Source organism: Vanellus vanellus, assembly GCF_965231255.1.
Source record: "Vanellus vanellus genome assembly, chromosome: 5".
Taxonomy (NCBI): domain Eukaryota; kingdom Metazoa; phylum Chordata; class Aves; order Charadriiformes; family Charadriidae; genus Vanellus; species Vanellus vanellus.
The window spans coordinates 39,751,953-39,775,884 of NC_138910.1; the positions used below are offsets into that span (position 1 = coordinate 39,751,953).

The 23,932-nt window shown below is 41.9% G+C and overlaps 1 protein-coding gene across 2 annotated transcripts; it reads right to left on the reverse strand.

Moving 5' to 3' along the window:
- Positions 1 to 4,423: 4,423 nt before the first annotated feature.
- On the reverse strand, positions 4,424 to 23,932 carry MYL1 (myosin light chain 1). Of its 2 annotated transcripts, none has more exons than XM_082484611.1 (7): positions 23,658 to 23,932; positions 12,071 to 12,098; positions 8,716 to 8,859; positions 6,929 to 7,102; positions 6,332 to 6,409; positions 5,758 to 5,810; positions 4,424 to 4,898 (listed from the first exon to the last, which is right to left on the reverse strand). In XM_082484611.1, the coding sequence occupies exons 1-6, from the start codon at positions 23,781 to 23,783 to the stop codon at positions 5,782 to 5,784; spliced, it is 579 nt and encodes a 192-aa protein (XP_082340737.1). In that variant the 5' UTR covers positions 23,784 to 23,932; the 3' UTR covers positions 4,424 to 4,898; positions 5,758 to 5,781. The 2 variants fall into 2 exon arrangements, with proteins under 2 accessions (XP_082340737.1, XP_082340738.1); XM_082484612.1 differs by lacking the exons at positions 12,071 to 12,098; positions 23,658 to 23,932 and adding exons at positions 12,348 to 12,372; positions 13,177 to 13,323.

Here is a 23,932-nt window from a genome sequence, read left to right on the forward strand (position 1 = left end):
GCCTGAGTAAAAGAAAGTATTGCATTTTTTATTATAAAATAAATGAGAAACAGGTTACTAAGGAAGCATCTTTTCTTCATCACACATTTGAGCACTTCCTTGTATCTCTATAAAAGTCAACCTCCTCAGCATAAGAAGGGTGTAGATTTAAAGCTGCAGCAGGACTGCATGGACAATAAGATACTACTTGGAAAAAGACTGAACATGTCATGTTTGAAGCATGAGATTTAGTTGAAAACTTGCTGAAGTGGAACAATTGTTCTTGTAATAATGGTATGAACTACCATAAGAGGGGAGCTATGTGGAAAAAAAAAAAAAAAAAGAAAATATTTCAGTGTGAAGAAAGTTTACATCACTAGGAGGGTTACATTTGTGGATTCTGGTCAGACAGAACATACTGTAGCTTTTAAATACTTCAGTACCAACATAGAGAAGGTGGATATGAACACTAAAAGGGCTTAGTGATGCGGACAGCCAAGTTTTCCTGCCAGAAAGAGGATGTCTTTGCCCAACTTTCTCTTCTTGGGTTTGCCCTCAAGGCACGAGGGTCAGGGGTAGCAGATCTGTGTGAAGGACCCAGGTGATGTTATACAGTGATGTCAGGCATCTCAGTAATAGGAAATTAACACATATATGGCTGTTGTGTAAAAGTGCCGGAAATGTCTCCAAATAGATGGCAAATCTTCAGAGCCTTGGGCTGATGCTATGAGGTGGCAGTGGGTATACACAGTGTTAGGGTCAATTAGTGCACTTTCTGTTCCTTCTTGCTCTAGAGAAGAGTGAGGCAGCTGCTGTTGTGCTTCCTTGGTCTGTAGGTGGGAGGGAGAAATGGCCAGTGTCTAGCAGGTCATAGGAGTGAGAAAAGACAGCTACACAGAAAGTGTTGTGAGGAGTCATGTCTGACCAACCTTTGCCCAAATGAGCTTGGGGCAGTGGGTGGAGCACTCTGTGTACAACATTCAGGTGCTGTAAGACCAGTAAATAACTCCTGATGCATCAGGGATGCCTGACTGCTGTGCTTTGTTGACCCAGGTAAATGCCTCATTCTGTTCATCTGGTCTCTATTTCTGCACAGAACTGCACCAACCGCTGGCTGGAGACTATTCTTCTAAAATAAATTAAAATCTAGTCCAAGACTAGGAAGAACATTGATGGAGTGTAGAAACAGTTTTTTCCTTTTAAAAGCCCAGTGTCCATGTTTTTGACGCTCAAGCCCTGCATGTAAGAGGAAAACACCTGTAATGTGAGTGTGGCTATGGCGACAGAAGGCTGTGCCTGATAGTCTCTTTGGCAGGTGTTGATACTGTGGATGGCTGTGCAAGCCCATTTGGGTCTGGAATATCATAGAATCATAGAATGGTTTAGATTGGAAGGGACCTTGAAGGTCATTGAGTTCCGACCCCCCTGCCATAGGCAAGGACACCTCCCACTAGACCAGGTTGCTCAAAGCCCCATCCAGTCTGGCCTCCTCCAGGGATGGAGCTTCCACAACTTACCTGGGCAACCTGTGCCAGTGTCTCACCACCCTCATAGTCAAAAATTTCTTCCTAATATTTAATCTGAACCTGCCCTCTTCCAGTTTGAAGCCATTCCCCCTTGTCCTGTCTCCAAAGCAAAGCACCATGACTACCACAAAACAGCCTCTGTCTTTTCCTAGCTGAGGATCCGGACCCTTGAGCGCTGCTAGACAGAGTGGCGCTGCTCCTCTTGCAGATCCCTGCTGTCTGAAATCCATCCCACTCAGTGCATACGAATCCCCCTCTTTGGAGGGGTTCCTCAGCTATCTCTGGCCTGGCAGAAACAGCTGTGGGGATGTCTTTGTTAGCATGTGTGGTGGTAGCTTGCTCTCAATCAATACAGCCTCAGTCAAGAGCAGAATTACATTTTTTGGGCTCAGTGACCACCTCTTCTCAATCGTTCTGACCTTTCCACCTTGGTTTTGTAGGGTGCCCGCCCCATGGTGCTGGTTGCTGTGTCTAGTGCTGCATATCAAGGACTAGTGTTTTGCAGCTTGACCTTTCTCTGGGGATTTAGCCCTGCTCCCGAGGACTTAAACTGTCAATTACATTCAGTAATGGAAAGTATGTTCATTAACAATGTTCTATTTAAAATACAAAGCAAATGTAACTGTGGCAAGAGGTGTTGGATGACAGGGATTGAGAATTACTTTTTCCATTCAGAGCCTGAGCAGATGCAGAGTGTCCTTCCCCAGCTGCTGGGGTCTTCAGTCTTTCTCTGTGGGTAAAGAAAGAGCTCGGTCACGGTGCACCATGTGCCGTATGGGAGTGCAGTGGTACTTCTTGTGTGGAGTATTTCTTTCCTTAGGTGAACAAAAAATATAAGAGGAAGCAGCCTTTTCTAAGGAGCGTTCCCCAGGATCAAAGCTCCGAGCACTGCTTGCATTACCAGTATGGAGGCAGTAGGCTGAAACAAGTTCAACCTCTAAATGGTTTTGAGGCAAAGTAGGAGGGTTCCCTGCTCTCCTGCAGATGAGGCACCAGAGCTGTTTAGGCATTTCCAAACTGCTTTCGGTTTGGGTATCTTTTGGATAGGATTTATTGATGAAATTAAAGCTAATTGTAAAATGTCGTTAAATTGCCAAAACATCTTGGTTTTATGTTTTCAAAATAACAAAACCCAATTGGTTTATGTTGAAGCTGTCACTAGCTGAAAGAGGCTAGTATATAAGGAGTTTGCCATTCTTTGCAAATGACTTAATTATTTAAGATCACCCCAAAATGTTTTTGTCTCATAAGAACATGAATATTTTTTTCAGATATTTGTCTCTGTCTAAATTTAGGGTGGGGATGTTTTAAAATTATGAAAACCTTTGGATAGCATAAAAATCCATTCCCTGTGCAGCTCTATGAAATACTTTGAGACTCAGTCTCAGTTTAATGGGAAAGGAGTATTCTCTTTGTTTTCGTCTGTTTTGTCTGTAAAAATAATTTCTGGTTTGAGGAGTGAGAGTAGTGTTACCTTGATTCCTTGCAATTATAATTCAGAGAAATACTGTCAAGCTGGTTATGTCCCACAATCTGGCATTTTGTTTTAAATAAAAATATCAATGAGAGTTTTTAAAAATGGGTGGCTTAAAAGTCTGTATAGTTCTGCACTGATGAGAAGTCATCCCATTTTTTTAGTCATTTGGGCTTGGGCCCCAAATATTTTAGAAGTTAATAAAACTTGCAATTTCAGAAAGGAGAGTAAAATGGAAATTTCAGCCTTTCCTTTAGTGCTGGATCCAACCTTGGACTAGGCTGGTTCTGTGACTGCATGTCAATGCAGTGTAAAAGGGCGGTGTAAAAAGGAGGCTGACAGCATATATGGTGAAATGTTGTTTTGGTTTTTGTTTGTTTGCTTTCCCAGCAACTGAGATCTACAGTTTCTTGGAAAGAGGAACCACATGGAGCACGTGTGTATGGGCAGTGTGTTGAAGAACAGTAGGGTGTCTAGCAGTCCCTTGAGAAAAGCCCTGAGTCCCTATAAATGACTTGTAACTTACCTTAATGTATCTCGCACTTTTTATAGGATAAGGTTAAATAACTTCTTCCCGTTCCTTCCCCCCCCTTTCTTCTGTCAAGGGTTTTTCACATTGTGCATGTAGCAACTGCAACCCCCTGTAAACTACCTGCTGGCTTAAGTCGCTGGGAAGGTATAATTCAGAGATTCGTTTGGCCCTGTTTACCAGCATGGTGAGGGTTTAAATGGGAGGGTTTTTTTGGGAAGCCTCAGAAAAGAGGCAGCTGCTGTTTCAACGGCTGTGGTTTATTCTGGTGCCAGCTGCCCCCACTGCACCCTGCTGCACCTGTTGGCACTTGAATTATGGTCATTTCATGCATAGTAATTTAATAAGGCAAAGTTGGATTTTAATAGAACAAGCTGACATGCAGATGGGGATTAAGGCAGTTTCATGAACACTTAAGGGAAAGGGAGAGGAGCTGCATTTAAGGGCAGGAGTGTGCAGGTAACAATACTTCCCCGAGCGATGGCTGTTCCCACTGTCACTGCAGAAGAGGTAATTGGACTCCTGTTGCCATGGCCCAGGGAATGACAGCCCCAGGGCTGGTTCCCAGATAAAGAGTCTTCTGGGGATGATATTTCTCATTGTTTTTTCTAGTTGTCCATAAAGCTATAAATACAGGCAATAGCTAGGATGCCTTCCTAATAGTGCTATGGACCTGCTGTTGCAGCATTATGGAGAAGATTTTGCTGGGAAGAGTGCCTCTTTGTGATTCCCCCCACAGCAGAGCCACCCTGGCTGGTTTTGAGTCTTGCCTGGTGTGCTATGGCAGGTGCCACCTTGGGAGCTACTGACACCAGCTACCGGATCTCCTCCCAAAAATGTTTAAGTGCTGATGTAGGTGTTAGTTCCCTAATTAATCCTTCTCCCAGTCCCCAAAGAAAACTCATTCAGATTAAGTAGAATGACCTCCTGGAGATGTCTATTTTATTTATTTTTTTCATAAACCTTTATTTTCTGAAATACAGTATACAGAAAAATAAATTAAGTGCTGAGTGCTGCTCTGAGTGGGTTTGAACAGCTTTAGAGGAAAAAAAAAACTTTATAGCCACAAAATGACTACAGAGATTTATTGATGCTTTATTTTTCCAAGAGATTACATTGTTTCAATGCAAACAACATGGAAAGAGATGCTTGGGATGGATGGATCCTGGATGCTAGCAGTTTATCCCATCTAGCTTGCCTTGGTGAGGGTTCAGTTTTTTTAAATGAACATGTAGTGACCCAGAGGTGATACCTATGGATGCACTCGTAAAAAGTGGTGGGGTTGGAGGCAGATCATCCAGTTCTATGCAGTTTCCATGTTGATGGTGACAGACTGAGGAAGAATCTCAGGCAAATCTCAAGTGCCATCTGGTCTTTCTGAATTTGACTTCTGGGAAGAAACGGGAGAGTTGGACTTGAAATCAACGTTGGCTGAAAAAACACTTGCAAAATGACAAACTGAGCCCTTGCTTTCTGTTTTGAGGATTTGTTGTTTCATACAGGAGTTGGGAATATGTCTTTCCTGGGCTGGAATAACTAACAGTTCGAATAAGCCCACAGACCCACGATATTTTATGTTTGCATTTTAAAGACAGCTGCTGGGTTTTTCTTTGGACAAAATAGCAGCATATCAAGGTGGTTGCTTTTTCCCTACTTGTAGAAGAACTGCTAAATGATTGGATACTTTTGAAGTCCACTTTTGGCTATTGATTGTGACTGTCAGAATACTCTTTTCAGATGATTATTTTGTTTGAAGAGCTGTTCTCAGTAGTTCATACAAGTATTCAGGCTACTGTGTCATTACAGAAATCTACAAATTATCAGAAGGTGTTGCTTTGATTTCCTTTTTTTTTTTTTTAAATCTCAACATGCTTATATGGTAAATGTCTCAGGCTGTCTGTTTGCATAGCTTAAACTCTATTTTTGTATGACAACAGAGATCTAGGGTGATATTTAATTCCGAGAATTTCCATGCTCGTGAATAAACTGAGCATTTCTTTTCACAGTTTGGGTATGTTTGAAAAATCCACTAAACACAGTTTCCAACTGGTTATGGAGCTGTGAGCAAGATCCAGGAATCCTCACTCCTATTTTCTTTGCTCTTGGACAACAGTCTCGTTTTGTTCTATCTGTATCACTGGGGAGATGGTGTCATGTTGGTTTGTAGCCTTATATCTGGCCATGGGCACGTATAAGCCTTTAAGCATAGCAAACAGACAAGGTTAAGTGTGCAAAAAAGAAGAACATACCGATTGGTATCTGAGGAGGTCCACTTAGACAGACAAGATGTGCTTTACGAACGCTGTGGAAAAATACAGATATGCTAGTTAGAAGGAACATCAAATGTTACTTTGGGAAATAACTTTAAAAATAACAGCTGTTCATGAGCTGATGGCATTAGAAACACATGTTCCTGATCAGATTTGACCCAGCTATGTGATAGAGAGTTCTAAGTGTTTAACGTTGTACAAATCAAATTCTCTTCCTGCTTAAATGTGATACGACGAATAGAGCACTTTGTCTAAGTATTACCTATAGGATTGGTTCTGACCACTGCAGCTGCTCTATAGAAGTTCAGAGAGCCTAGAGATCTGGCATTGACCCAAGTAGCCATCACTGCTCTGGATGAATCTATTTTTTTTGAGTGCTGTGAATGCAGGCTAAGCATATTGCAACAGCTGTTTTCATGCATAAGCCTTCAACCTAAGTCAGCTGTAGCTTTGTCTAACTGGTTTGCCTAAGAATCTAAAAGCTGACCGCAATGACACTCTGGGAGGGAGAGAAGAAATATAGGATGAGAGGGTATTGAACTCTTGCACCTACCCTCATAGTTGATGCAGCCATTGGAGTCTTCCTGACCTTTCATGAGTTCGTCTACTTCCTCTTCTGTCATCTTCTCACCTGGACAGTGGAGAGAGCTTGGTTAATTCTTCTGCAGACATACAACTGAGGCTGAACCCTACAGCTTTTCCAAAGGCTTTCCTTATTTTCTGAGTTAGTAACAAAAAGACCTATATATGAACTGAACTTTATTAATTTTAACTTTTTTTAGAAATTCTGCACATGCATATAGATTCTAGTTATTCCTACGGAGTAAAGAAACTATGCAGCAAATCCTCTACCTTCATCCGTGTGTGTTCCAGCACTGAAGCATACAGCCTTTTCTCTCTACTCCCCAAATAACAGACACTCTTAATCCCTAGTCCGAATTTAGAAGTAATAAACCAAACCTTTTCATTTGAGCTTTCTGCTGAGATTTGCGTTTACCTTCCTTATGGATTCCCAGTTAAGAAACCCAGAGTCTTGTCTGGCTTTGTAGCCTCCTACCTCTCCAAACTGGTTAGAATATCTTTCCTCCCTCTCTCATGCCTTCAAACAGCAGCAATTTTTAAAGTGCTCACAGAGATGATAATCCCTTACCCAGAGTAGCCAGTACGTGACGGAGTTCAGCCCCCATGACTGTGCCATTGCCTTCCTTGTCAAAGACACGCAGACCTTCAACAAAGTCTTCATAGGTACCCTGTTCCTTGTTGTTAGCAGCTGCTTGCAACATGGGCAGGAACTCTTCAAAAGTAATTTTCTTGGCATTCATCTCTGGAAAGAAATCACCAGTTGCTACGTGCTAGACACTTCTGTGTGTGTTTTTTTTTTGGATGTTTGCCCTGAAATGTGGGAGAGCCTCCCAATTCATTTGCACACCTCTTTCTATCCCTTAGTCTAGTCTTTGCAGAATCTGGATTCTCTTTTATCATGGGACTTAGTTTTCACATCCATCTGATTTTTCACATCCTTGCTCCAGCTCACATAATTTTATATGCTTATGTGCATGTTGTATTTTTCTTTCAGAAATGAAACTTGCTATATGAGTAGTACTTTGAAAGGATTTTGGGAGTGAGGGAACTACAGAATACAGTGAAACGGAAAGCTTGAGCCCCAACAGTGGGAAAAGGTAAGGAGGGGGACATTATGACTTAGACAAACCCCTGATGTTGCTGACATGTTACTGACCTCTTCAGGGTCTCTTGGACGTGGTAGCAGAGACTATTAGCAATTAAAAATACGAATGTCCAGTGGGGGTGGTGTCCAAATTTACTATTGACATGTTCAGTGTGGAGGTTTAAGGACAACAAGCTTAGTGCATCTAACCCCTTTTTTTTCATGAGCCAGAAGTTGTAGTCCTCAGTGAGGCCTTCCCCAAATGTTTTTTGTTGGAGGAAGGCTGCCAAATTTTTCGCTTTTTTTTTTTTTTTTTTTTGTCCTCCTGGATCTTTGCAAAGAACAGCCTTCATCTGGGCAGCAATGAAATATAATAGATGGAAACATGCAAGAGATTTTTGAATATACAGTCGTTACAGAAACTATTTTACTACCCAGCTATATCAAAATCACTGTTAGTTATTGCTGCAGTCACTTAAAGTACTGTCATGGTCTCACCTCTGTGTTAGTCCTTTGCTCAGTGTTTCCTGCTGGTGCTAAAGCTTAATTCGGGTCTTCTGAATTGTTCCTCAAAGCTGCCTTTACTAGGCCTGAGGGTTTGGATATAATTTAGCCCATCTTAACATGGTTCTGCATGACTGAAATCAGGGATTACGTGCAGCTAGGTACTTGTTAGAAGGAGGTGACTACAGTATTTACCATTTGTTTTATCTCTAAGAGAGAGATAAAAGGAAGGGAGACAAGGAAATGGAAAATGGCCGCTATAATAAATGTCCACCATATGCCTCAGCATGCCCAGGTTTGTAGCAGCTTTGAGCAGACCACCCCAGTCAGCACAAATATACAGGTGGGTTTCCAGTCCCAGGGCATGTCTTGGCTTATGAAGATGATCTTGCACTGAAAGGACATGAAGAGCTTTGTATCAGATGTTAGAAATGGACTTACAGCTCCTCAGCAAGGGCTGGGGCACAAAGGGGTTGTGGGCAGCAACGAGTGTGTATTACACCCCACCAAGTTGACACCAAAATGGTCCCTACAGAGAATTCTCCATATCCTAAGGAGAATGTTTTCCTCTGTCTGAGCACTGTATTCTCCATCACCATCATCCTCTTCAAAAGAAACTGGAGAAATCCCATGTATTGTTGCTGCAGAGTCCTCCTTGCTCCCTATCAGAGCAAAAGCTCCTCTCCCTCCTGCTGTGACTATTGATGTTGCCTAATTACAATTCCTCAGCCTCAAGAGAGGCCCATGAGAGACTGTGGGGTACTTACCCTCTTTGCTGGGGTTGCCCAGGATCTTGTTGATTTCAGCATTTGTAGGGTTCTGCCCCAGTGCCCGGACGATATCACCAACCTGACTCAGGGTGATCTTGGCATCGCCAGTCCTGTCAAAGAGGAGGAAGGCCTCCTTGAATTCTGCAAGGGAAGAGCAACAGTTAAATTGAGCCAGGCAGCTCCCTATTGACAAGTTGTATTGACAGAGACGTGAACCTGTTTTCTCCTGGCACTGTTCCACCCACTCCGGGGGAGTTAGCCAGGGGAATCTTTGGCCCACAATCCCAAGAAAACTCCTCCCCTCTGACATTTTGGTTTCACTATTTTTAAACTTTTATATCTACTTTTCATAGCTTTCCTGGCTCTAATAGCCATCAATAGCTTTGTGATTGACCCCGTAGTTATTTCAAGCATGGGGAAAGATAAGCTTTCTACAAACATTGCCGTTCAAGAACAGGTTTCTTTACAGGACATAGTGCCAGAAGTTAAAAATGTTATTATCCACTCCACCTTATCTTGCCAGAGGACTGAGACTCTTCTGTCAAAGTACCTAGCAGCGCAAAACGTCTGCCTGCTTCAGTGGATCCTGCCTGCAACCTCAGCATCTCAACTGCACGGTGCTAATGGGAAACTTGAAGGTGGATTTCAAATGCTTCTATTTTTGTTTTCCTTTAAAGTTGCCTTATAATGATGTTTCTACCCATGTTTGTTCCCTCTCTTCGCTGCCCTTTGCGGTCTGTCCCTGCTTCTTACAGATGCATGAATATCCAGCATTTCCAGTGGTAGTACTTCAGATTATGCTTCTTTCAGTACTGCCAAGTGATCAATGCTCACTTATTTCACAATGTTCACTTATTTAGGAATTGGGGTACAGGCATTTCTCCTAGACAAATCAGCACAGATGGTTGCCTTCATTGCATTGCCAGTCTTCATCTTCTGTTGCGAAGTTCCATGTTAATCATCTTACTACATGTTTCAGGTTTTTCAGAGTATTTGTTGCAATGAATAGAGAAATGTGGTTTTAAAAAAAAAGAGGAAGGGGGAGAAATTCAAGGGTCTAGCTAAAAAGCTGTCTTTGAATCTTATATGTCAAGAGCATCTTGGACTGTGCTGTTGATCTTTTCTGCACTGCAGTGTCCGGCGATGCTGTGTTTTAGCTCCAAGTAAACCAAGTGAAATGTCTTTCCCTTGGCCGTGATGCGCTTCCAGCAGCTAGACAGGCTGTGTGTTTCACAGCTTGTTTAGGTGAAATGTTCTTTGTGCCTTGAGGCAGATTTAGGAGTAATGAAGCACATTTCAAATTGTGTCTTCATTCATCTTGTGCTGGGGACACGTGACGCAGAGTTATTTAGGTTCTTGCTTTAGCCATCCATATACCGCCTTCGTGGAGGAGTTGCTGTCGCCCAGTAAAACTGCTGATACAGGATGTCAGCCTGCTAGGCTGTAATCTGATACATCTGAAACTAATGCTCTTACTGTCTGATGTGAGAGACCTATAACCCTTTACTGCTAACCCTCTCCCCTTACAGCTTTTATTGCAGGGTATGAAATCAAGGCCTTCTGGACCTGTGTAGAGCTTCCCCTTACAATATACCAACTTGATATCAGCTCCTGCTCTAGCAGCTGAGGTTGATAGAGCTGTAGTGATTTATGCCATATGATCCGATCTTTCATCCTGGTGCATTAATGACATTTAGCCACAGCGAGGTATAAAACAATGCCAGTTTGCTATTAGCAAAGCCATCAGGAGAGTTTTTCTGTTTTGTAAATCATACGGAGTTTTATGTTCACTGGATTCTGAACATTGCTCCCCAGCTTGGAGAAAAGGCCTGATTTTATGTTTGTCTCTCAGGGATGCATTTCACTGCAATATATCTTTGCTTTGGTGTTTTTCTTTTTCTTTCTCTTTCTTTCTCTCTCTCTTTTTTTTTTTTTTTTAATATATATATAGCTAGTTCTAGTTTATACCTCTGCCAGAATAGCACGTCTAAAATCTCTCTCTGAGGAGGGTACAACCCAGCTGCTGGTGCGTCAGCCTGTGTGCATGGAAATAGTTACTGAGTGTGGGACATCTCTGTTCCTGGTAAATTCACCCTCTCTAATGTAGCTTTTAATTGTTCCACTGCTTGGTTCAGTCATTGCAGCATTACAGCAGCTGGATGATCTGAAATATGTAGGGAAGCTGGAAGAAATATTTTGCTTTGTTACACATGCCAGCAGCTTTGAATTGATGGAATTTTCCCATAAACCCTCTCAACCCTTTTGTAAAAGTTTTAGAATTAAGAAGTGAGGAAGAGTCCAAATGATTTTATTTGTGACCAGGAGTGTTTGGACTGCAGGAAAGTTTCCAGTCTCACTTACTGCACTGTACCTCTCCTTATTGCTTTGATGGTTTAACCCAGAGCAGGCTGGTGTTCTGGAAGTTTAGGGCTCTCTCTTAAAACCTACTTCTAGCTATTCCTCTCTCTCTGGACTTCTAGTAAATTATCTTCCATTCTAAATACGTTGTTCCCAGTGAGAAGTCTACTATATTTCCTACTGAATTTTGGACATTTTTTAAAACCTGTGTTATTTAATATAGCCCAGATGCCTCTCTTAGGATATTTAAAACATTCCAATTTAGATTTTGACAGCTTCAATGGGAATGTTTTCTCATGTCAGAATTTTTAATTGGATCTTTCTAGTAGATTGAAAAAAAAATTAGATCTTGCTGGTGGCTTGCGAAGCAGAGAATACAGCAAGAGGCTCAAGAATTGCACCATATCCAGACTATTGTGTTTATAAGCAACAGTTTACACAAGTCACTTATTTGCTAACTATTTCCATGCTTCATGAATGCATTTACAGTAAAACAGCCTTTGTTCTTCCCCTTCCATAACACCTCCTGGCAAAAGTGACATGTAGGCCTCTTGCATTTTCTGTTCATGTAAAATTGCAATGTCACTGCAGCTAAGTTAAATTTTCAGCCCACTCCCTCTTTCTGTTGTCCTTCATCTGCCTATTTCCCCTACGACTTTCAAATGCAAGACCCGTTTTTGGCCTCCTTGTGAATGGCCAGTACAGGAAAAATGTTCAGTTGGTAGAGCTGGTAAAACCAGCGTATTTACTCTTCATACCATGGCATAAACTTCTCAGCTTGGGCAGCACAGCAGCACCCAGATAAATTACATGTAAATTTATGGTCAGATTCTTGTTCAGCTTAAGTCAGCACTGCTCCTCTGAAGTCAAGAGTGTGGTGATTTATACCAGCTGAAGTCCTAGCTCATCTTTTCTTAAAGGTTAAACTTCTGAGCCCATAGCTCCTCTCTGAACCCACGTACATGTAAAACACATCAGCTCTCTTGTAACTTACCATCCTGTTGCTCCTTGGAGAACTCGATCTGTTGGAAGGAAATCAATCATAAAAAATAGCTTAGGAAGGAGGGGCTGGGGAAGAACCTGTTTGTTTGCTAAAGCATCCAGCTCAATCCATGAGTCATCTTCCAAAACAGCAAAAATGTGGCCTGTCAGATGTGCAGAAGTAATGCATATAGCAAAAGAGCTGTTAGGACTAGTGAATATTTAGTATTTGGTAGCCATTGTGTTCCCCTTCCTGCCCCCTGTTAAAGTTTAACTTTTATTTCACTTACCATTAATTTGGTCAGGAGTGAAGGACTGCAGTTGGGAAGAAAAAGAGAGAAAAAAGAGAACTAGTACTGCTGAAAATGCACTGAGAGAAAGCAAATAGCACAAAGTACCTAAGTGCTCTCATATCTGTCTTGCCTAATGTTATTAGGCCATAGTAACCCAAACTAGCAACTTCCCTTGTAAAAATGCCTCACCAGTTCTATTTTTAAAGATTCCATTAAAATCTGCATCCCAGGCAAAGCTGGGGTTGTGGCTAGAAGCAACAAAAATCTAAAGTCTCTTAACTAACAAAGAAGTTATTACTGTGCCATCAGGTCATTTACTGTTTTAGTATAGATCCATTTTATTAAGACCATTTGAAGTAATATTGCTTAACAAGCAGCTTTTTTTACATTAACATAGAAATTAAGCTAATCCCTTGAAGTTTGTGTTTCAAATTAGTTTTTTGACAATACATTGTTTCATACAGTACTAAACTATTATATTTTCTTATATAAAAATATTGCTGTTTTCCTTTGCCACTTTAGCAGATTGCATCCAATTTAAAAAAAAAAACCCAAACACAAACAACTTAGCAGATAGCACTAGCAACTTGTAACCCTTCTGTCTGAAGCTCCAGTAGCCACACATCTACCATTGCCTGGTGCAGAACTTGAGGCTAACTAGAAAACCTCGCACAGTCCTTTAGGTTTAAGGAGAAAAGCCAAGCAAACTTAAACTGTCTTCTGGATTGTCCTTCCCTCCCCTAGAACTAACTTGAGCGAAAAGCCCAAATTACTTATGTAAAATACACTGGCTCGCTGCTAACCATTAGCTTTCCAGTGGACCCACCATGGTTGAGAGTTGGAAAAGCAGAGCAGCAGACGGGCAGGAGGGATTAGCTGAGAGGTCTCAAGAGTGGTCCTGCTTCCCTGGCCTTTCTTCCCCTTATTTATCCAGCAGTGCTGACGGCATTGCCTGGATTAGGTGTCAGAAGGAGCGGTTCCTCCCCTTGGCGAGTTCTTTAGCTTTCTTAGGGCAAAGTGACAGGAGGCTCCATGCCTTGATCGACATCTTATGATGGCTATTTTTAGGAGGCTGGAGAGGGGCAGGGAGTGGCAATCAGTAAGTCTGATTCATGTCAGCACTTTCTGGGTCTGTACCATCAAGACGAGATACTCCTTGTCCAGACCTACCAAGACTTCCTTATAGGGGAGGATTCTGTTTCTCCAATAAGCTGTAAAGTCAGCGAACAAGGAGCACTGAGGGCAAGAGGTGCCACGTGTTTGCCCCGCTGGCTGGTTTTACACGTGGCTTGCAGGTTGAGTGCTAGATGCAGCTGGATGGTCCTCGTACCTTTGCTGGGCTTTGCTCAACCCCTTGTATGGGTAATATAGTGCTCAACGTTAGATGAGTGGTGCTGCTGCTTGTCTGTGCAGTGTGATCCAGTTGTTGGCAATGAGCAGAAGATTAACCTGACAGAGGTGGTGTCTGATGGTGAAGCTCTTCCTCTGCACTGGTCACGTTTTCCAAATTTTGAACGTTTTTAAGGGAAAAATTATCCATGCATTTTGGATCCAGCTGTGTTGCTAGGTTAGCAGCTGATGTGGAGATGTACCCAGCAGGGCAGTAGGAAATTTGTATTCACAGTAGCCTGTACCCCCCAGGACACTCTTCCTCTAGGGCTGGAGTTAAGCAGGTCACCAGCATGCCAGCTTCAGAGCTCTCTGGTGTGGTTAGAGGAGGTGCTGCTGAGGTTTTTGTGATGTGGAGGCAAGGGAGAAGCCATGATAGAAGCTAAGACCCCCAAAGACTTTGTGAACTGGAAGGATGACTGTTCATGGTGGGGAAAGGGGTACTTGCTTTTTGGGTTGCAGAGTGGAAGGGTCATGGTGGGACTACAAGTGGCGAGTTTCTAGGTAGGTTGCAGGAGGTAGAGGCTGTAGCTTCTTCAGTAGCAAAGATCTCGTCCCTCCATGTAGCACCCTCCAAGCCCAGGTCACATCTCTGAATTGATGCTGTGAGATATTGTAAAAGGATTAGAACACTTGGCTCCAAAATTCTTCCTTTCCCCATCACATCAACTGGGTCAAGAGTGTCATGGAGCTGGGGTGGGGATTGTTGTGTGACAACAGACTCCCTGTTGCAAATTCAAATCCCCTCTCTAATTTCTATTGATTTTCTTTGTTGAGCATTCACTGCTTCTGTTTTTTTGATGACAAAACGTGATTAGTGAGGGAAATCTCCTGTAGCTCACTTAGTTACCCTGAAGATAAGCATAACCTTTGTGAATGCCTCTATACAGTATTTTGAGGGCTTTGAAAGAAAGAATGAAATCCAAGCAGACTTTCCTGTTGTTGTTTTGTTTTTGTTTTGTTTGTTTGTTGTTTTTTTTGGTGGGGCTGTTTTTTTTTTTTTTTTTTTTAACAATTAGCAATCAAAATAGGTCCAAGTATTTGGTTGGATTTGAGACATTAACCTCCTACGTCCTATTTTAAAAAATAAAGATATGACTGCAAAGAATTTTCTAAACTCACCATTCTATCCAAACAGATTATTTGCATTTTTTGAGAAATAACTGGAAAATATACTGAGTATGAAAATGCGCCACTGCCAATTCTTCACTTTTGTTTTTTCTGCTATTTGTAATCTATTGGCCTATTGGATGTATTCAGGACAAAGTGTAGCCATCATCAGGTGTGGTTGCATAGAAAAGTGGGTTGACGCTTTTGTCTGAATTAGCTAACATAGGTTTAGCACAGTGCAGACTTCCTGATTAATACTGGCTGGGGCTGGAACTCGAGCAGTGAGAAAGCTAATATAGATCTTGGCCATCAGTCCCAATGCATTAATAGAGGAGCTTTCTGAAGACTTTGGCAGAGCTGAAATGTTGCCTGGGTCAACACAGTGTGTTGCCTTTTGTGGAATTTTCCTTCTGCTCTCAGCTTCTTGCTCTCCAGTGCTTGCAAATGGGAAGTGTTCCCCTGAAAACAGGATTTAATTTTATTTTATTTTAAAGGAAAACTTAGATTAAAGTTTCCTGAACATTTTTTCTTACCTCCAGATAAGCTTTATGGTTGGCTACAAAAAAAATGATCCCCAAAACCGTAAGATGCCAAGCAGAACATAATTGGGGTGCATTTGTCTTGGGTGTAGAAAACTGATATCTGGATTAGCCATCTGGCTTGAATGGGCTATCAAATAAGTATAAATTGAGAGGGATCTACATATAAGCTTATAAGACTTTGGCTCAGAACTTTGATGAAGAAACACTGGCACACCACATCAGCCCTTGATCTCAATACTGATTCTTGAATAAAAGCTCACTAGAGTGAGTTTTGTTGGGAGGAATATTCTAGCATGAGCATGTTTCATTCACTTGAATCACCGTGCTTTGAGACAGTAGGGTCTGTTGGGTGCTTTAAATGCTACTTGCTTTGAGTAAGAGCACTTACAAATGGCCTCAGTATATAAAAAATATTTCAAACACTCCTTAAAAGAAATTAAATGTAAGATTTCTGATTCTGTAAGGAACTTTCATAAACTTCAGAAGGTAGAAAGAAGTATTTTGCAGTGATTTGATCTTTGTTCTGATCCTGGCAGTGTTCTCTGCATTGTCAGAGGACATGAAGAGTCTCCGGACTTTAGGGAATATGTTGAAATTTCAGGGAGTCTGGTTTAAAAAAAACAATGCCCCCCCCCCCCCCCCCCCCCCCCCGCCCGAAATACTAAAAGTTTGGAGTTTGGAGGAACTAAGTTTGGAGGAACTGCAACACATGGAAAGACCAGAAGGACCTGGATTTCTCTAACTTAGCATAGTCCTTATTTATGGACAAAGTTGTTATCCAGAAGGTTATCTGTGCCAAAGAAAAAGGTGGTGTGTTTTGGGCTTGGGTTTTGTTTTGGTTTTTTTTTGGTTTTGGTTTTAAGATTAAGGCTTTTTCCTGTATAGTTTGTGACCACCTTCTAGTCATCTTGTTGCTAGATAGAGGCATTTTGACTAGGTCCCAGTTATGTATGGTGGGGTGGATAGAGTTGTATGCAACTCTTAATCACCAGCTAAGCAGAAGACCTAATTCTCACACAAATCTTTATTTCTAAATTATTACCGAAGTTCCTAATATCCCAGCAAATCACCGGTTCATGGGCCTTATGGCCATGACCTTTGTGTCATGGTGCTGTGCTCACCTATTTAGGCTGGTGAGTACTGGGACTGGGTACAGCTGTGCTGACTGACAGTCACTTTCTGCTCACTGTAAATGTGTAAATGTCTGGACAGGGTGAAAAGCCACGAGAAAAGATGTTGCTGGGAGTTAAAGCATTCATCTGCTCCATCTGCTTGTAAACCCTTGGGTGAATTACAGAGAAGGGAATCATCTTAGGATTTTATTGGAGAGTCACCAGGTATTTCAAGGTATTGTCTCTGTAGAAGAGGCTGAGAACATATCAGATGTCTTGGAAAATCAGAGAGGAGAAAACTGGAGAGTCTCCTAGGATACTCATTGTATATTTAGGCTTCTATTCAGGACTAGAGGGATTTTTTTATTTTATTTTTGGGCGGAGAAAAGCTAGGATTGTGCCTACAGTTCATATGATATCTGCTCACCATTAGTGCCTGTTCCTTGATTAATACAGCTGCACATATTTTCTGGTAGACATCACTGAGTGCAGGATTACACAGCTCTCAAGCCTCTCTGAAAAGCGGGCTGTCATTCTCCCGTCCGTCACCCCAGTTCAATAGCTTGTGCGATCGATGCCACAGATTTTAGAGAGGCTACTTCTCATTTAAGTAAGAATCAACAGCCTGATGGATTTAGCCTCATGTCTTTTATGAGGCGGAGAAACATTAGAAGTAGATGAGCTCTTGAGAACAGAGTGCCTGGAAATACAATTGAAGAAAGAATAAAAACGACCACCATTTAATAGAAGAGAGAAAATTGAGTGTGTGAGATACCGTGAGGTTTGGAAGAATACTTCAAAATCTCTTTGACTTTAATGGACTTAGCTGCAGATGAATTTGAATTTTTTCTAAGCATTCTGCATAACTTTCCAGTTTGTTTGCTTTAAAGCTTGTAACTTCACAGTTGCTTTACAGTTGGGCAAAAACTTTTGGATTAGCCTTGCCAATTAATTAATGTGCCCTTCTGAAATGCCTGGGAGTGAAATGTGCACTGCTGATCATACCATTTTGAAAAGATTTCATCAGCTTTATGGGGGGAAGGGCATTCAGCTGTGCTTATTTATAAAAGTGTCCTTTTTCTAATTGCATTTAGTTTTGCATGAATGTTTATAATCGAGAGGATGTGGGAGGAAATGTGAGGTCTCGGAGCCCTGCTCTCACAGGGATTTGTTGTTTCAACATGCCCCCCAGCGGCAGCCTTAGAGTATTAACATTATTTAAACTATTGCTACATGACATTTAAATGCTATGTGGTAAACCAGCCAGTTGACAGTGCTTTTGGCAACGGGTATAAGATGTAATAAAGCCTCAGCGAAGAGGGGGCAAATTTCCAGCTTGGTTGTTTCATATCTCCTTACAGACAACTTCTTTCTTTACTGATCATTGGCTAAATTAGTCACCGTCTTCTTGCCTTATGTAAGATAAACTCAAATATCTTGTTCCTATCTGTTACAATCTCTCTGTACTCTAAGGGTGGTTAAAACAGTCTTTTAGAGATATTGTGGGATTTTTTTTATTCATTAGTTGATGGAAGAAAGGCTCTGCCACTCAACTGCTGTTATCACTTGAAATTACTCTGTGAGCTCTTGAAATGTTATTCTTTGTGTAATTTGCTTTAAATTCCACTGTTTCTACCAAAGTTTGTCACTCCCTAGACCCTCCAAAGGGTATAGATATTTTTTTTTTTTTTTAAATGCTGCCAAAGCTGTGAATTACAAAGAATGGGTCTTGTGAGAAAAAAAAATAAATTCCAATAACTTTTCAGGTTAGCAGACATAAGAAAAAGAGTCTACTAATATATATGGACAATTCCTACTTTTGAGGGACTTCTTGCTTAGCAGCACTTTAGGAAGAAAAGGAGGCAAAGTGCTTCTGAAAACTTTGTGAAGAAAACTAAGTGGTGGTTGTTCTGTTTGCTTTTCCTTCTGTTTTTCTCCAGTGTCCTTGAAGGGATGTCTTGATGTGTAGCTGAGTCTGATGTCCACGTTACCTGTCCTGGGGTACCTTTATGCCATGCCTTGCCCATGTAGTGATTTAGCAGCTGCCACCAATGTGGGTCTGGCACAGGGGGTTCATAGGGGCAAGGGATTTCGCTGGGGCTACACTGCTCTGGGGTGAATGCTGAATGATGCTTTTTCTCCATGGTCAAAGCAGTAGCAGGAAGCTGGTCTGGATGGCGTCGGATAGGCACCTTTACATCTCTTAAGGCTAAGTCATATTTGCACTTGTCCCCTTCCTACCTGAAAGGGCACTTGGGACTGGTCGCCTTGTCCAATGGGTATATCAGTCCTGGGGAATCTTTCTGGAGTCCCCACTGGAACTGGGTTAAGCATAATCTGAAGGCCTGTGCCAAAAATTTCAGGCAAAAACCTGCCAGTTCCAAGAAATCCCTTAGCACTATGAGTGAAGCTACTGCTAACATTCGTGTTCTCACTCCACAGCTTCACATGGAGTTTGTCTGCAGCGTAATAGCTCTCCAAGCGCTTCAGCTGACATTTGCAGTCCTGTTTGCCCTCCAGCCCAGAAGCTTTCTGTCAGTGCATTTTAGTCGGTTTATCTCTTTCTGGTTATGTCCAACGCAATGGCTTTTCAGAGATGACCTACTTGAGTAGTGAATGTCATAAGAATTAAGGACACTTGGAGAAACACTTTTTACTGCCTTAAGAGCTCTATATTTAAAAAAAAATGATCACACAGGTTTGTTTCCATGCAGCAAGCTTCAGCATGCATCACACGGTTACACAAGGCCTTAGCAAGTCTTTACTAGTTGATAGCTTTTAATTATTTTTCCCCTAAAGATGTAGGTGGCTTATCTGCAGTTGGGCATGGCCTAATTGGTGTCCTAGGATTTCAGTCTTGAAAACACCAGCATGGGAAGCCTTGTGTACCAAATGAACATCACTTAGACCATGGATACTTGCAAAAACACAATCTCTGTCTCTGCTCGAGAGAAGATAGTCAGGTGTATCAGTAAAGGGCTTGGTGTGACACCAGATCAGGGTTCAGATCACCATCTGCAGAGCAGAAGCCTATGAAGTACTGCACTCAGGATCTCCGGCATCCCAGATCCCTAAACATTACTGTTAATGCTATGAGCCTGAGCTCGGTCCAAGGACTAGTTGCGTGTGCTGGGAAGGGCTCTTAAATTTACAGTAAAAAAAAAACAAACCCAAAACAACACACTTTTCCTGTTGGTGATAGGGACAGAGTTAAACTGATTTGAGCAATATGAAGTTTATCCATTTCCCACTGCCTCAGTTGCAAAACCAAGCACGAGACATCCTCATCATTAATGTCTCATCCCAGTTATTGCAAACACAGACCCATGGTAGTGCTGTTCATCAACTCAATGTTTCTTCTCACTTCAGGCTTGTGTGGGAGAAGGAAGCTGAGAAAACAGATAACCTATCTTTTTGGGAGTGTCCTTGGCCAGTTTTAACTACAGAATTCTTGGGGGTCTCTTAAGAAAATGACCCATATGGTCATTTTGCTTTTAATCAGGGTTGGTTCCTGGTGGTAACTCTCAGATGCATCCATCACCCTGTTCTTCTCTTCTCAGTTATAATTTAATCTTTAACCTTTGTACCTGTTGTTCAAATCCAAGCCATGCTAGTAATAAGCAAAACTGGAAATATAAATTTGATCTGGAAAAGCTTGTGCAAAGCAGATTGAGTTCTATGTTGTTTCCTGAAGAGGGGGAAATGGATCTTTACAGTTCCATTTAAAAACAAATTCTTTCTCCCTGCCTTGACTCTCTTCCTGTGGTTGTTGTGCTGTAACCTAAGGTGAGTTAGAAAGGGCTGACTTTAAGGGATCGAGTCTTTAGCAGTTGGGTATTCCTGTTACTCAGTTTTATAGTCAATAGATGGTGCTCAAAAATAGAAAATTCCATACCAGTTGCTGTTAGTACTAGCAAATCACCAAATGTTTGCTTTAATTGCGTTAATTTAAAGTGAGGGGGGAAGAAAAAAAGGCTGCTCACAACTTCTGATGGTGACAGGCAATTTTGGGCTGCTTGCATTTGCAAGAACCCAGCTTGAGACCTCTTAAGGGAGGAGAAAAAAAAAAACCAACCCTAACTTTCAAAGTGTGCACCCCAAAAGGCTCAGAAAACCATTCCCTGAATATATGGCATCTGAGAGGAGGGGTACCACCCAAAGAATCATTCCCCATGTTTGTAAACCACCTTCTTGTTTGCTTTGGAGAATATTATGATCTTTGATGCCAATTTAAAATGAAGTGCACTGGCAAATGTGGCTTATTTGGCTACTCTAAACCCTTATTAGGCAGCTCTACCCTTACCCACTCCAGCTGTAACAGTTAGAAGGGGCTTGGATGTCTCTTTTTTAAAAGCTACAAAGCCTTTCTGTGTGTTTGCCTGCTGTGTAGCTTGCTAAATCATTGCAATGCAACCTGGCATTCCCTATCACCTCTCATTAGTAGCCACCTCTGGCGTGGCTGCTAATTCTCTTGAGGAGTGGAGGGGAGCCCACTTGATGCCCTTGTTCAAAGTGCTGGAGGATTTGACTCCACGCCTGGTAAATCAGTGCAAAGAGCCCCAGGACAGGATTGTTCACCAAGTTCCAGTGAAAAGCTTAGTTTTAAGTACTCCCTGGCTCCAAAGTTTTGCTGGAAATTGTGCTGTGCCTTTTCCCATGCTGAGGCTTTGGTGGCTGAATGGAAGGATTCAGGATTAATTAATGCTTATTAAGAGACTGGGCTAAGAGAAAAATTTGATTCCTGACTCTGCCACATCTTCCAGGCAAATTACTTGTAAGAAGACATTGTTTCCCTTCACTGCCTGAGCTCTCAAAGGGTGAAAAAGGATAACCCAGGGTGGCTGGTGGGGATCTTGGGAGGTTGTCCAGTCCCTGCCCCTGCTCTAAGGCAGGATGAAAGGCACCATGGTTGTTCCTGGTGGCTTCTTGAAGAGCCCAGCACTGCAGGTGCCGCACTCTGCCTGGGCAGCCCTCGATAGATGTGGAGTCTGAGGTGAGAATGGAAGGTAAGGGATAGAGGGGATGTGTGTCACCCTTGTGAGCAGCGCGGGTTTCTGCATTACCTTCAGCCATGGCTGTGTGGTCAGTTAGGCTCCCCCCACTGCTGGGGGGGGGATCCATCCACCCTTGCAGCACCTTTGAGGCATCCTGCTCCTTGCCTGGTAAGGGCATGATGCAGAGTGGAGGAGATGCTTGTAGACAGATACATGCTAGCGATAAGCATGCAGAGGAGGGGGCTGTGCCACCCACCGCATTGCAGGGTAGTCCTCTAACCTCCATCATGCTGCCCATATCTTCACTTATTTGCAAACAGGAATAGTAATGCTTATATGCTGCCATTAGTGTTAAAATAATAGTTTTGTCTGACTAGCCCAGGTTCTTCCCCCCCTTCAGAGAGGAAAATATTTTGCCTGATATTATCTTTCAAAAGAAAGAGAATTTAGGAAGACTATCTTCTTTTATCAGTCTGAATATGACAAAACCTTGAGCATTGTCTCTGTGCTACCAGTATGTATTTCTTGCCATTATAGAAAGCTGTCTGGGTAAAGCAGTGAACTGCAGAGATGCTTCAGACTGCAGCCTGCCATTTTTTAGCTGGTAATACACTATTAAGTCTATTAATGTAAAGATAGATTAGCTAGGATCACTGGAGTTGAAAATTCTATTTTCTTCTAATGAACTGGACATAGAAAGCTATCAAATAATATTAAATTATTTATTAGGAAATATAGCTTGCATTCCCCTTCATCTCTGGAGATGAGTGAAATGTGAGGTCTAATCTAATTTTCAGACAGTATTCTCAAACAGTGGGCTTTTTGTGTAGCCTTTATGATGATCACTCAAAGTATTTTAAAATGTCTTTTCTTTCTTTTCCTCTTGCTCTTGTTTTGCTTTGCCAATGGGTTCAGTTTCAGTCTTATGAGAAGCTACACACTGCTTCAGAAAAATACTGACTACTGGTTGTGAAAATTAAAGTAAACTTCAAGAAATTTCACTAAATGGGTCATGATCTTGGGACTATATGTATTAAGATACCTGAAACAGAATTCATCATGAGATGAAAATGAGTAGGTCCTATTAGAAGTCTTTGTACTCCTTCTTTTCTCCATAATAGGCACGATTCCATATGTAGAAATTAGCAAATTGGTCCTGCGGCCAATGAGCTTGCCAGGTAGGTGGAGAATAACTATTTATAGTCCCACCCAGAGAAACTGGTCTGTCTTTTCATCTCTTTAACCACTTAACCTCCTTCTCCTCTTTCCTAAGTAAAGAATTTCCCAACATGGAGGAGTTTTCTTTGAAGGGTCAAGGCAACAATCAGTGACGTTGATTGGCATCCAAAGTCTAAAGACAGTATGAGATCGAATGGAATTGCAGTTAGAGGGAAACCACTGAAAGATTATTCCTCTTTGTTGCTTTTAATTTGCAGCAAATTTCAAATTCTGAGCAAATACATAAAGGTGAGAGGAAATCACTTGAAGTGCTTCCATCCATGGCTTTCCAGCTCATGATTTCTATCAATGTTTGCTGTACAATGAAAATGAAAAGAAAATAGATGAAACGACTAAATCCCTCTTTTTAATCTGTTTTGCTTCTGTTTTTGAAGATCAGCCATGATGATCTCAAAACACATGACCAAAGAGTCATCAGGTTGCAAAAATTTGGAAAGGAATTTGAGGGGAAACTGCAAAATAAGGTTTGGGTTTAGTACAGCAGTATGGGAAAACATTGCATTTCAAGCTTCAGTAACCCTTTCCTGTCCTCATGCACCTACTTTAAGGTTTTTTTTTTGGGGGTGGGGGTAGTGTTGGTTGTTTTTTTCCTTTTTAAATTTAGCTTTACCAAACAAGTCAGACTGATACTGATTTGGTAAAAAGTTCTGAGGGCCACACTCCAAAATATTTTTAATATCATCAGGCTTCACTCTTGTGTTAAATCATGCGCCATGCCTTACAACCCCCCTACTGCTAAAATAATCAAAAGCTCAGGCAGGTCAACAAATCCATTGACTGAGGGTACTCATTCATTTCACTGCAGTCCCCAAACCGGAACCAAACACACAACATTTCACTGCAGGTCTCAGCTGGGACTCTGCTAACTTTCCGCTTTAGGAGCACTTTGGGTTCGCGATCAGCACACGTTCAGCCATTTACCTTGATGCTCTTGAGATCGATTGCTGGTTCTTTGGGTTTAGCTGGTGCAGGTGCTGGTGCTGGAGCGGGTGCGGGTGCTGGTGCTGCGGCTGCCGCTGGTTTCTTTACGTCCTTCTTTGGTGCCATTTGGTGTCACTTAAACTTGAAATTAAAGGTGCCCCCCAATAAAAAACTTAAAAAAAACAAACCCAAAACCAAATCTTAAAAGTGATTCCCGTGAGAGGAGCAGTGGTCAGAATGAGCTACAGCCTGTGCCCTGGAGGTGGACCCAATGT